Source organism: Nannobrachium achirus, assembly GCF_963921795.1.
Source record: "Nannobrachium achirus genome assembly, chromosome: 22".
Lineage (NCBI taxonomy): Eukaryota > Metazoa > Chordata > Actinopteri > Myctophiformes > Myctophidae > Nannobrachium > Nannobrachium achirus.
In genome coordinates this window covers 32,512,650-32,527,297 of record NC_137829.1, presented here as the reverse complement: position 1 = coordinate 32,527,297, position 14,648 = coordinate 32,512,650, and the positions used below count along the sequence as shown (strand labels likewise).

The following is a 14,648-nucleotide window of genomic DNA, read 5'->3' as shown; positions in this document are numbered from 1 at the left end:
GTCTGTGCTTTTTTTTTTTTTTTTTTTCAACCACTCTGTTTTGAACATTTTAGAGAAAGGTACACAAAAGGACACGGAATCCAGGAGAGAGACCACAGCCCTAGTTGGAAACGGTCTTATCTGTCCACGGGGAGACATCGTGCAGCCGTGGTGCGGAGCAGATTGTTCTTTTCTGGGGCCCTGGGGTTGTCAGGGGCCAGTCAGCTCTCCGTGTACCGCAGACAGCAATATCCTTTGGTGTGAGGCAGTCGCTACGCCCTTGGTTCCATCTGACAGTGTAAACCATGTATAGCTAGAAGGGCTTTTGGTCAAGTTTCCGATGAGGTCAGCTGTGAGGAGTCACCTACCGTAAAACCTTTAGGCGTTATGGGAGAACCTCCTTTTAACTGCACCGTCTATTCATAACATCCTTTATTTAAAAGATTAGAAAAGCATTAGCAGCCTATTTCGTGAGCTTGTATATCGGCTGAACATTTTTTGTATAGTATAGAATAGGGTTTAAGTGCCATATTTTGATGCCATATTTACAAATTTAGCGGAGAAAAGAACCGATTGATCCGAACTGACCTCTCAGAAATGGAATTCCCTCACTCTCACCTCAGATCACCTCTCTCAGTCACAGGTGCACACGCACGTACCAGAGCTTGATTGAGCGAGGCTCCCCGGCTATCAGGTTGATGTTTTTGGAGCGCACCGCGCTCATTCTGAAATTATACCGTCCTTCTGGATTGATTGAGAACTAAGAGAGGGGGAGGGAAACACACACACACACACACACACACACACACACACACACACACACACACACACACACACACACACACACACACACAGACACGCACGCTCACACACACAAACAAAAGGATCCAAAAATATGTCCTGGGAATCTGGGGGCCGCAACGGCTGGAAGTCATTAGCGGTTGCTAGGGCGACGGCCCAGTGTTTGACAGTGCTCCGCTGTAGAGCAGTGCATCGTGGGTAACATCTGGTTTGTGTGTTTCCAGGCCCGGTGCGAGACGACAGAGAGAGACAGTGATGGAAGAAGTGCTCAGATTGTTATTTTTTACTTCAGTGAAAGTAGCAATATACCACAACGAGGCAATACTCATTCACTGTTTCAAGTAAAATTCCCGTTTTAAAAATGTTACTTGAGTAAAAGTACAAAGGTATTTCATGTATCACATTACGCAGAATGTCCCGTTTCACTTTTCTTCCGCAAAGAATAAAAATAAAAATAACAAAAAACTTGACGAAACTTTTGAAAAGAGCCGACCCACAAAGCATCGCATTGCGGCGAGATGTGAGGATGTAGAATAGACGAAATACAGTCCTTATCTACCGTAAAATCTGCAAAGTATCTGTTACCAACGTTTTCAAATGATTGTTAGTGGAGTGAATAGTACAATATTTGCTCTCTAAGATGTAGCGGAGTAAAGAAATGAAATTTAGAAATGGCTAAAGTAAAAGTACTTCGAGATTGTACTGAGAGATAAGGCTACATGATTTTCTAGCTCCACATCCTCCTATAGAACTACAGTACGCCCCTCCAATACCATTAACCAGCACCATGTGACATGTTTGAAGGCAGGCCATTGGAGGTGCGTACAGTCATTACTAAGAGAAGGCATGGGAATTGCACATGTTCCTTGAACCCCCGTTAGTCCAAATGGGCATGAAGACATAGGCCTACGCAGGCTGACATTTGACGGGGGAGAGGTGGGGCAATCCATGTGAGACACTCCATGGCAACGACCAACAGGGGCGTCACAAGGGGTAGGAAAGTGGGACTGAGTTACCAGGGCCCAAGGTGGAGGGGCCCTAGTAACTTTAGCTATTGAAAAATAGCAGATATACAAGCTCACAGATCGAGATTGTAGATCTGCTATTTTTCGTCGTGAAAATGTGCGCAAATCTTTGAATATATGTATTTTTTAAGTGAACATTTGTAACTCAAATTTTGCTTCTGGGGGGTCCCTGGAACAAAATATTTTGAGATGGGGGGTCCTTAACATGAAAAAGTTTGAGCATCCCTGACATGGAAACATTTTTCAAAAATAGCAGATCTACAAGCTCGCAGCGCGGCACTCGGTGCCGCGCTGTGAGCTTGTATATCTGCTATTTTTCAATAGTTAACATTCATGGGGGGCCCGCAGTGAATCTTTGTACCCAGGGCCCAGAATTTGGTGTGACGCCCCTGACGACCAACGTCATCTGTTAGCATCTCTCACAGCTGCAGGCTAATACTATCGCTAACTTTCCAAAATGTTTTCCAGTGGTGGAAAGTAACTAAGTATATTTACTTAAGTTCTGTTCTTAAGTACAATTTTGCTCTTTTTTGTACTTGAGTATTTCCAATACATTTACTTCTACTCCACTACTGTATATCTCGGGTCCAAATATTATACTTTTACTCCACTACTTACTAGTTACTTTTAGTTTTTGATCATTATTACAAAACATACAGTAACCACCACAGCCCTATATACATTTCGCCCATTTGAAAATGGGCGATCTACCGCGACGCATTGTGAGCTTGTAGATCTGCCGTTTTCAAAAGGTTTTTTTTACACATTTGAAATGGGACATTGTGCACAGTGAGTACTTTTACTTTTGGAACTTTAAGTACTTTTGTACTTTTACTCAAGTACATTTTGAATTCCAGACTTCTACTTATTTAATTATTTCTGCATTGCAGTATTGATACTTTTACTTATGTAAAAAAAAAGTAGTACTTTTTACACCACCGATGTTTTCTTTCTCTCTCTCTCTCCCTAGCTCTCCCTCTCTCTCTCTCTCTCTCTCTCTCTCTTCTCTCTCCTCCCTCGGGCCGAAGAGAGGTTGAGAGAGAAAAGGCATAAATATTTTTCACAGTCTCCATAACAGTCAGTGCTCGGGTGTGTCCTCGTGCCTTCCCATCTATGTGTCCTCGTGCCTTCCCATCTATGGGAGGAGGTGTCTGCTAGCATTAGGGCTGACACAAGCCATCCATCGCAGCCGTGGGGTCGGTATAGCGGCTGACTGATTGGTGTTTGTTGTTGTTGTCATTGGTGAAGCGGACGTTCCACTTTTCTAAGAACCTTTTCGTAGCCCGGCTACTGCAGACGCGAGAGGAAGGACAAGTTATAGTAAAATAATATAGCCCAAGCTCACACTGCGAGTCGCATTGTGAGCTTATTGATCGACTATTTTTCGTGAAGAGATCCTCTCTACCCTTCCAAGACCGAAAGAAAGTTCTGACTGGTTCTGTTGAACTTGTGGTTGAAGGGAAACTCACTCTGCTGCGCCTCGTGTCTCACCACACCTCTCAGCCGTTATAAAATACCAGGTAACCACATGCCTTTTGTGGCTTATTGCTTCAGTCTGCCCTCTTCCACTGTACATGTGTCCCCCTCCCCCGAGGTCCACCATGGTCCCCTGTCCATTCCGCACAGAGAACACCAGGGACGTGCAGGGCCCCTGATTCAGCCCGGGAAAAAGAGTTGGAGAGGCCCTCACTGGGCCAATTACTGTACATGAGTTATATTTCGTCGTTGTCGGGTGGAAACCGTTTGTTTTGTATTTATCATTTTAAAAATTATTTTAACTAGTGAAAACAGCCGATCTACAAGCACACAACGCCTCGCACCGCGAGGCGTTGTGTGCTTGTAGATCGGCTGTTTTCACTACTTTTGTGCAACAGCCTTGTATGATGAAGCAGGGCTTTGCTTTGCGAAAAAAAATTATACATTTGAAACTTGGAGATACAAGGTTTCTGCCCGACAGTGACGATTTACTTTGTTGGCCGCCCAGCCCCCAAAATGGAACAAAGGCCGACATTTTATTTTTTATTGAGCGGTGGTCACACCGTCTCCATAGCGTGGCCGTGTGTGTAGGTATGTATGTTTGTTTGTGGGTGGGTGGGTCTGTCTGTATGTAGCCTCAAGCCTGTGGTGTAGTACCTTTTATGACCACACATGTTAAGGGAGGGGCGCTGTTTTCAGGCCAGGCCAGGCCAGGCACACACACACACGCACACACACACACACACACACAGGGGGGGGGGGGGGGGGTAAACCACCGCTCAGTTCACACTGAGCGTGTGATTTTTTTTCCTAATTGCCGGCCTGGAACGGCCGGGAATGAACCGGCCGTTCGGGAGTTGTCCCGCTTTTCCCAATGGCCAGCACGTCCCTGGAGAACACGCATCCAAGCGCGAGGAATCTTAAGATGCCGCGGAGATGCTCCTCAGCACAGACAACCCCCGTTCAGTTCATTCTTCTGGTTGTCAGGGAGGGGTCTGATTTCCTTCCATAAAGCCCTCTTTTGTGTGTGTTGTCCCTTTCTCTCATCGTCCTTCATCTGGTTCCAAAGCACAGGGTACGGCCCGCAGATCGTGTTTCACGCTGGCAGTGCCCACATGTTGGCCCATGTTTGTGCTTTGCTCTGGCTCGACGCACCAGTCCAGGCTCACACATTATTGGCTCAAAAAGTATTAACTCAAAGCCCTGGTTGTTTCACGCCAGCAAAATGTATCATCCTTTTTCTCTGTCTCTTTGTCTCTCTCTCTCTCTCTTTGTCTTTGTCTTTCTCATTTGTCGTTATTTTTCCCATCAGCTCAACTGAAATGAGCTTATACTGGCTCCTTTGAGGTCCTTCCAGGAAAAAAAAGAATTACGTCAATGCACCAGTAATTCCTGATATGTCACATGTACCATTCAGAGAGGACATTGTCCCCAGAAAACCCAAACGCCGAGTTTGATGTTCCTAACCTTCTCTGTGTTCAAGATATGTCTTAAGTTGGTGTTATCTGCATGCATAATCCACAATGCAATGTGTTCCGTGTCCTGTAATTGCCTGGAGGTGTTGATTTTAACAACGGAGCCATTAACCACTTGCTGCCCGGCATCCTTATCGCGGGGAAGGCTTTTCGCTGGAAAATCGACAATCGATCTGCCGTTTTCAGCTAAAGCTTTCCCCGCAATAAAATAAATAAGTGGTTTGAGAGGAAGTGGGTGCATGGAAGTGGCGTGAATAAAACGATAGAGAGTAGAGTCTCCGAACGCTAACTTGTGTCATCTAACGTGTCAAGGTGTCCAGGCACGTGGAACGCCATTGGACGAGCCCTCGGGGGCGGCGCCGCGCCACCGCACCGCCAGCGAGGGACAGTATCAGAACGGCCAGGACGGAGTGACGTCCCCGGACGGCCCGGTCCGCTCCCCCATCCGCTGCGTCTCCCCGGAGTTTGTCAACGCCATCGCACTGAACCCCGGGGGGCGGCCAAAAGAGGTAGAGCAACACACATCAACAGCTAGGTGTCGCACCCAATTCTGGGCCCTTGGTACAAGGATTCACTGTGGGCCCCCCATGAATGTTCTTCCTAGGGGGAGGGGGCTTGACCCATTTAAACTGGGAACGCATTGTTACGCGTTATTTTGTGCTTTAATTGAAAAATAGCAGATATACAAAGCTCACAGTGCGGAAATCGTGAAAATGTGTGCAAATCTTTGAATATATTTTTGAAAAACCTATGTTTCTATGTCAGTTGGTGCTCAAACTTTTTCATATGAAGGAACCCCAAAATGATATGTATTTGGGCCACGGACCCCCATCTCAAAATGTATAGTTCCAGGGGACCCCCCAGAAGCAAAATTTGAGTTACAAATGTTTGCTTAAAAAATACATATATTCAAAGATTTGCACACATTTTCACAACTTTTCAAAAATAGCAGATCTACAAGTTTGCAGCATGTATATCTGCTATTTTTCAATAGCTAAAGTATAAAATAATTAAGGCCCCCTCCACCTTGGGCCCTAGTAACTCAGTCCCACTTCCCCCCCTTGTGACTCCCCTGCACACCAACACACACCCAGTGGTGGAAAGGAACTAAGTACATTTACATAACTACTGTACTTTTATTTTACAAAAGTAAAATTTTGTGGTATTTGTAGGCCTACTTTACTTGAGTGTTTCCAATTTCCAATTCTTTTACTTCTGCTCCGCTACATCTTGGATCCTAATTATACCTTTACTCCACTACAATTATTTGAGAACTTTAGTTACTACAGTAGTTACTTTGTATATTGATTATTATTACAAAACATACATTAACCACCTCAGCCTTATATACATTTCGGCCATTTTAACACTTTGACAGCCGTATGGAGATGCCCATATTAAAACCGTAATATACCGGACATCTGACCAAGGAGTCTCAGCCAGACCGTAATTTACCGTACTGGGTCATTAACTCTCCCCACGCTTTGAACGATAACGCTCGCCCCATTTTTTACAGAACCTCGATGCCAATACGGCGCTCGTTCGGTTCGTTCGTCTGATGACTGTAAGCTGATGAGGGGTCGCGCGGCCGTTTACTGTAAACACATTTTCCGCTGTGATGGTGTAAAAATCCATTATGCGTTAGATCAACGGAGAACAATTCACTTCCTTGTTGATTTCCTCTGGCCCGGAGGCTCTGTAGCCAGTGACTGCTCTGAATGTACGGCAACACATAGCAGGACAATTCACATTCATTCTCGCATGACGCCGCCCTCTGCTGCCTGGCAGACCAAAGTGCACTATTGCACAACCAAAAAAAATAAAAAAAAATAAATAAATGTCTGTCTGTCTATCTACTATATAACGTCGCAAAGGTAAGCCGCTTTTTGATGGCGCCAGACCCAATAAATAAATAAATAATCTGGCAGTAGGAGAGTTAAAAACAAAAAAAAATGATTTTTATCAGAAAATCGACCATCGTCTAACCTTCCCTAGTCACCGCTCGTCCATCGATAGCGCATGGCTCCTCTGACATGAACCGGAAGTGACGTTGAGTCCTTTCGCTGCTAAAGCTTCCCAGCTCCCATCCATTTTCTGTTTAGACGTTAGCATTAGCATAGCTGGAGTGCTAGGGGCTAAGCTAGCAAAAATGTTCACATCGACTGTAGAGTCATACTTGGATTATATGCGCCCACATTTACGTGAACGGATCGCGCACGCGAAACGCACAGGGAGAAGATGCCTCGGCCAAAACCACCACTCTATGCCAATGCAGATTGAGCCATTTCGCTGGTGACTGTGGTGAGATTTCAACGGGGGACCGTGATGGGGATGGGGGGATGGAGATTACATGATATTGCGCTGATGGGTCTTGTAAAATGAATGCTGTTCAGATCATAATAGAAATTTCACGGCTAATCTACCAACAAGCCATTCTATTTCGGCTGCCGAAGTGTTAAAATAGCCGAACTACAAGCTCACAATGCATCGCAAATGTGAGCTTGTAGATCTGCTATTTTCAAAATATATTTTTTTTATTTTTTATACCTATTTTGAAAAACATATTCTAAATAATGAGTACTTTCTACTTTTGATACTTAAAGTACATTTTGATGCCAATACTTTTGTACTTTTACTCAAGTATTTTTTATACTGGACCGTTGCTTTTAACAGAGTATTTCTATGTTGCAGTATTGATGCTTTTAGTATTTAGTATTTAGTATTTTTTTCCCCAAGCAGCACCCTCGTGTGATAAAGGAGCACCGTATGAATTGAGCTTTAGTCTATTTGACACTCAAGCCTTATATTTGAGATTTGTGTGTGCGTGGGTTTGATTGATTGATTATTTTATTAGACACAAATGGAGAACAGTACAAGTAGTCAATACAATAGAAATGTAGTACAGTACAGGTACAGTTAAACACCTTGCCTAAAAGGAACATCCCAAATAAGATATTTTACAGTCTTTTTTACGTTGGAAGTTCTCTGTATTTAATTCATGGACATAATAAATAGCAAAGAAAACATTAATATCGCAGTTATAAAAACACTATATGTACAGGATATGAGCGTGTGCATGCGAGGGCCAAATATCCCCACAAATATGGTAGAATTTGATCAGGACATTTGAACAGGACATTGTGAGGACCATTTTCCGGTCCTAACAAGAGCAATAGTTGTTTTATGGTTAAAATATATATTTTTAGAGGCTTACAATAGGCTCTATTCACGCCACGCCCACTCAGCAAATTTCTCAGCAACTTCCTGGTGCTGACGTCAGCTTTGAAGGGTAAACCCTACTAAAATAACACAGAAATCACTGGACTTAAGCCAACAAATCATTATTTCGAACGGTAAAGTAAATTATAATGCTAATTGTGCCTTTTACTATCTTGTGTTCTTGATCATGCTAGCCGTATTTTATACTTTACTATTCAGAAATTGCATTAAATTTGTGATTTCTGTGTTAACTCTATGGGCTTTTAGTAGGGTTTCCCCTTCAAAGCGTGACGTCAGCACCAGGAAGTTGCTGAGTGGGCGGGGCGTGAATAGGGTGTATAGGGAGAAGATTATTCAGGTCAGAATTAAACATTGGATGCCCTGAGAGGCCCTGGGACGTCTGGAGACGTCTTTAAATCAAAGTTGGTAATCCTGTCGTTTCTACCAATAAATAATAATCAATATTACTATTTTATCGCCAAATTAGCAAAAAAAACACTACATTACCCGTAATGCTCATAAGCTCATATGAGCTTGTAGATCTGCTATTTTTGAGAAACTGTGAATAGAGCATGCAAAAAGATTTAGAAGACATTTTTAGGTATTCTTCATATTCTTAACTCTTATACTGCTTTGGACGTTCCCGTTCGCCCCAATTCTCGAGGTCGCGCCGCGCCAATACGGCTGTTCGTTCGTTTACCTTGTTGATGTCCTTAAGCTGATGAGGGGTCGCGTCGCCGTGTACTGTAATCACATCGTCCGCAGTGATGGTCTTAAAAATCCATTATGCGTTAACATCAACGGAGACCAATTCTCTTCCGTGTTGATTTTCTCTGGCCCTGAGGCTCTGTGGCCAGAGACTGCTCTCAATGTATGGCAAGCGAGACCGGCCAAATTCACATTAATTCTTGCATGACGCCGCCCTCTGCTGCCTGGTCTGCGAAAGTGCAGACCAGGCACTTAAAAAAAAATAAAAAAAAATGTCTATCTATCTACTATAACGTCGCAAAGGTAAGCCGCTTTTTGATGGCACCAGACCCAATAAATAAATAAATAATCTGGCAGTAGTAGAGTTAATTATGTTCTTAATATATTCTTAAGGTCCAAAAATGTTGATATCCTCAATGTTGATACTATCTAACACAAACCTGTGTGTGTGTGTGTGTGTGTGTGTGTGTGTGTGTGTGTGTGTGTGTGTGTGTGTGTGTGTGTGTGTGTGTGTGTGTGTGTGTGTGTGTGTGTGTGTGTGTGTGTGTGTGTGTGTGTGTGTGTGCGTGCGTGTGCGTGTGCGTGTGTGCGTGCCTCTCCCTGTTTCCACGGCTGCAGAGACACATGCACAGCTACCGGGAGGCCTTCGAGGAGATGGAGGGCGGTCCCGTCAGCCCCACGGCGTTCGCTGGTGGTGAGGTGTTCCCCCAAACCCCTGCCTTCCCCGTCTCGCCGCAAACCCCTTACTTCAACCTGTGTAAGTCCCCCCCCCCTCCGGCTGACAGAGGGCGCTGTGGAGCTCAATTAGGCAATTTTACGTTTCGATTCAAATGGCGGAGAATATAGCTTTATTTGATCGCGGCGATCTCGGTTCGTGTTTGAAGAGGCAGGGTTGTTCAGTTTGCCAGGTCGTTCTCGAAGAATGAGAGTCGTGTAATAAGAGACGATGATTAGTTGTTATTTTTAACGCTTGTGCTGTATAGATTACACCAGTGGTTCTCAACCTTTTCAGGCCGCGACCCCCAAAATAATCATATTTTAACCGGGGACCCATACCCTGACGAGCACTAAGAGTTGAGGCATTACATTTTGTATAAAACGGTTCTATTGTGAAAATAGCAGATCTACATGCTCACAACGCCTCGCAATATTTGACAATTTGGCCAATGTCATTTTAGAAGTATTAAAAATTCCTTAAATTGTCACTTTAGAAATATGCAGTGAGAAAACAAGTTCATCATCTGCGGACCCCCCCAAATAATTTGGCGACCCCCCTGGGGGTCCCGACCCACATGTTGAGAACCACTGGATTACACAAAGGTGTATAACTAAAAAGGTGTGTAGTAATCTCTTAACTTCTAGTCATCATGGAATGTATTTAAGGGTCACAGTTGCAAAAATGTTTGCTATACTGTAGGACGTACAGTAGGACGTAGGATACAACCTTAGCTCAAAGCCACGTAAAATGATATTCTGAAGCAACTTTCTAAAATACCTTTTGCATCTTTTTAGCTTTTTATAATTCACGTGACTTTTTTTTCCAACTTCTACCAACTTGTTTCTTCTTTTTTTAAACACCTCTCTTCTTGTTTCTAAGTGGTGCAAAAAGAAAAGAAGAAAACACACACACACACACACGCACACACACACACACACACACACACACACACACACACACACACACACACACACACACATTTCAAAAGACACGATTGGCAGGGCCTGAAGAAGGGGCACCTTCACTACGCACCACTGGAACTAACCATGACCTAATGTCTCCACCAGGCACGTGCACACATAGACATCAAAGGGGGCTTGAGCCCCTGCCCCTTTATCCGTCTGTCAAAAAAAAGCCCTCTCCGGACCATGAAAGCAGTTTTACTATGGTGAAAGAAACGCAAATGCCCCCTCTTTCCATGCCATACCTGAAGGCAGCATTCAAGAAAATGACCACGTCAAAACTCCCCTGAACTTGAATGCAGCTTTCTCATGTTGAAGGAATTATCGGAAATAGCCGACCTCCAAGCTCACAACGCGTCGCAGCGCGACGCGTTGTGAGCTTGGAGGTCTGCTATTTTCAATATTTTCACCAAAAGGCCCTTTTAGAAATGTCAGCCCCTGCCTCTCTAACATTCTCTGCGCGTCCCTGGTCTCCACCCCTCGTGGGGAGCGTGGCGGAGCTCTCGGGCCTGGCTCCGGCTCATCAAAATGCCTGAGCGGTGACGTCTGGTTGAGCACTGAAACCCACTGCTTCTCCGGTACCTACCTCGCTAGAATGGCCGCAGTCAGCATTCTGGGTAGGCCCAAAAAGGATAGGAAAGAAGGAGAAACGGGCGGGCGGACACTGAACGAAAGTCGCTCGGCGGGCACAGACAAGACAGAGGTATCGTCACTGTCGGGGCGGAAACCTAGCTCTTGTAATTCTTTTTTTTGTGTTTTTTTTGTGTGACAAATTAATACCCTAATGTTTCTCAAACTTTCAAATGTCATGGTCTACCCTTAACTCATGACAGTGTACTTTAGGGTCCATTTGGTTCCATTTGTACACTGTTAGAGTTACAGACTTTTATGGTCCAATTTAGACCCCCCTAAAGGAACCCACTGAGTCCCTGGAATCCACTTTGAGAACCACTGCCCTATGTGATCACACTACAGCGTCACTCAAACAAAGGAGCAGATCTGCAAGCTCAAAATGCAGCGTGAAGTCACCCGTTTTTGAGCTTGTAGATCTGCTGCTATTGCTGTTTTGGAATTTGAATCCTGAAAAGTTTTGGACATAATGAGGTTTCCACCCCGACCGAGACGATGTTACACCGGTCCTCCGGTAGGGCCCAGTGGAGCGAGAGAACAGACAGAAAGACGGACACGCCAGGATGCGCTCAGAGAATGAGTGAATAGATAAATATACAGTGGCCCGCAGACTCAGAGCCCACTAAATATCTGGTACATAGCAGCATTCATAAGGATCCATTTTCACAAACAGACTAGATTTGGAGACAGATCCTCGTACCACGCAATCCCTCACCACCCCCCTTTAGTGTCTTCTCATGGACTCCACCCAACACTCTAAAACAGGGGTCTTCAACAGGGGGTCCGGGACCCCTAGGTAGTCCTCAGAGTTACTACAGGGGGTCCTCCAAATCTTCCAATCCTTTTTATATTAACAACTTGAACCCTAGTGTCCATATTCTGAGAACTGTAGCCAAAAATAGCAGATCTACAAGCTCACATCCGTTGTGAGCTTGTAGATCGGCTATTTTCGAATTTTCAAAGAGATTTGGTGTAGAGGGGAAAAGGAGAAGAAGTACAGAGTGAAAGGTCAAGTGTATTAAGTATTGACAGTTCAAGTGGTTAAATATCTGAAAATGTTATATGAATCCAAAATATACAGGATGATTGTGCTGTCAAACAATGAAACTACTGTATATGGAATCTATGAACAGGTTGTGGGGGTCCCTGCTTCATCTCTCTCTCAGCTAAGGGGTCCTTGGCCTGAAAACATTGAAGACCCCTGCTCTAAAACAAGACATGCGTATTAGGTAACACGCCGATTACGTCCCCCAACCCCGGTGCACTTCTAGCCCCTTGGGGCGCCCCCGTAAAAAAACAACACCCGCTTTTAACTTCCCTTCTGTCCCTCAGTGAGGGAACGTTGCGTGATACGGAGCGCTTTTACACGCTCGCAGATAAATAAACCGGGGCGACTGAAGAACCGTCGCTCTGCAGCCATCCGGTTTATTATGCTGCTTTGCGTCATCTCTCCGAAATGTGTTGGACGGACTCAGGCCGGTTAGATGACTGTTCGTGGCATGGCCTTTTTTCCCCCCTTTTTTTATCGCCACCTCAAAAGCAGTGGTGGAAAAAGTACTCAAATGTTTTACTTAACCCTTTCAAAGCCACGGGGAGCCCCTTAATGTTAAAATCGTACTATATCGGACTTCCTAGGGGGGGAGGGGCAGCCAATCGTACTTTCCCGTACTTTCCCGTATTTACCGAAATAAATGATTTTCATCCGAAAATCGGCGATCGTCTAACCTTCCCTAGTCACCACTCGTGCATTGATAGCTCATGGCTGGGCTGACATGAAGCAGAAGTGATGTCATTGGCCTTTCCTTTTCCAAGGCATATTCCCCCATTCGGTTACTGTCTGTACCCTGATGCTTCTACAGCAGCCATGCTAGGGGCTATGCTAGCGAAAATTTACAGTTCTGCTTTTGAGTCACACATGGATTATTTGCGGGGACATTTACGTGAAGGGATCGCGCACGCGAAACGCACGGGGAGATCGATGATCGGCCAAAACCCCCATTCTATCCCAACGGAGAACCAGATAATCATGGTGAGCTAATGACCTGGGGAAAAAAAAAAGAAAAAACAACGGCGCTGTCCAAGAAGGAAGGGCGGCGGGCTCATGTTTATAAACATAATATTATGTCTCAGATCACAATACAATAATAGAAATTTCACGGCTAATCTACCAACCACCATTCTATTTCGGACGGCAAAGTGTTAAGTAAAAGTATCAATACTGCAATGTAGAAATACTCTGTTACAAGTAGCACGGAATTCAACATTTACTTGTAAAAGTATACAAGTATTGGCATCATCAATAAGTACTTAAAGTACCAAAAGTAAAAGTACAAAATGTTTGAAAATAGCAGATCTAGGCTACAAGCTCACAACATGTCGCGATGCGTTCTATCCGCGTTCTATCCATTCTATTTGTCGAATAATCAATGAATCGAAGCAGTAAAGATCTAAAATAGATGTTTTTCATAATCGACCAAATCAGTTAATGTGATCAATCACTTAATTGATATGTCCTTGTACAGTGTTGCATAAAATATAGAGAAAATAGTAGATCTACATAGATCTGCTATTTACACCATTTCCCAATTTCTTCTTTTTAAGTTAAAATCAATTAGCATTCATTGTAAAGTAGGTCGGGAGTGGCTTATTGTTGGTATCAGCCGGTAACACGCGGGAGTCTGTCCCCGTTACAATGCGCTAGACCCCTGGGAGATGGACTGCTGAGGTGGAGCGCCACACCTACCATCAGCTCCCAGTACTTGCCGCACGACTTGCCAAGCCGTGCTACTCATACGCTGAGTTGGCGGTGCCCGGAATCGAACCCATGACCTTGCGGTACAAAGGCGAGAGCTCTACCGACTGAGCTACCCGGAAGCCCTAGTTAAACCAACAAAAGCCCTCTCCAGATGAGATCGTCCCCCACACACCACTAAGTCCTTCAGTACAGTGTTTACCGTATGTACAGGGCTGTATGGCATTCAGGTTGGCACAGAACAAAGAATTGCTCGTGGATTCTTTGGTAAGTGGAAGACGCACGTCCCTCTGTCAGAGTTCCACCGTCCCTCCAGCGTCAGCCATGTGGCCCCGCCCCCCTCTCCCTCGCTTAGCCACTGCAGAGTGGACCCCCCCCCTCCCCCCATGTATCCCTGTTTCTCAACGTGGGGTCCGGGGACCACCAAGGAGTCCAAATGGAACGCTGACATGGTCTGTAACGCTGAGAGTGTACTTGACTTACTTGACGTACTTTTACAGTGTAGTTTGGGTCGTCCCAGAGATAACTAATGTTGTACACTGGTGTTTACAGACCCGTAAGGGTCCATTTGGGACGGCTGGTGGCAGGGCCCCAGACCCACATGTTGGGAACCATTTGGCATATAATCACAATCCCTCCTCCCTGCATCGCTTTGGAAGAGCATGAGAGCCACAGGAGATTGATATTAGAATATTTGAATATTTGGTGAATGCCCTAACGCATGCACACATACACACACACAGCTTTCTCCGCGGAGAAAGCTGGTCATTTTAATCTTGACAAGACGGTTCATTCCGAAAAAGATTTCTCGACGACGAGCCTGCGACGCGTCAAACTTGAAGACTAAATCACACCCACTCTGTGAAGCAATTCAATCGAATGTGATTTATTTGACCCCTGGTT

The 14,648-nt window shown here is 44.8% G+C and overlaps 1 protein-coding gene across 1 annotated transcript in view; it reads left to right on the top strand.

Annotated features, from left to right (window-relative positions):
* tns1b (tensin 1b) overlaps positions 1-14,648 on the top strand; it is a gene marked incomplete at its 5' end in the record, with an annotated part of 487,320 nt that overhangs the window by 435,829 nt on the left and 36,843 nt on the right. Inside the window, 2 exons of the mRNA XM_080752851.1 lie at positions 5,069-5,265; positions 9,302-9,440. Coding sequence (XP_080608977.1) covers positions 5,069-5,265; positions 9,302-9,440 — 336 coding nt within the window. The remainder of the gene's footprint in view (positions 1-5,068; positions 5,266-9,301; positions 9,441-14,648) is intronic.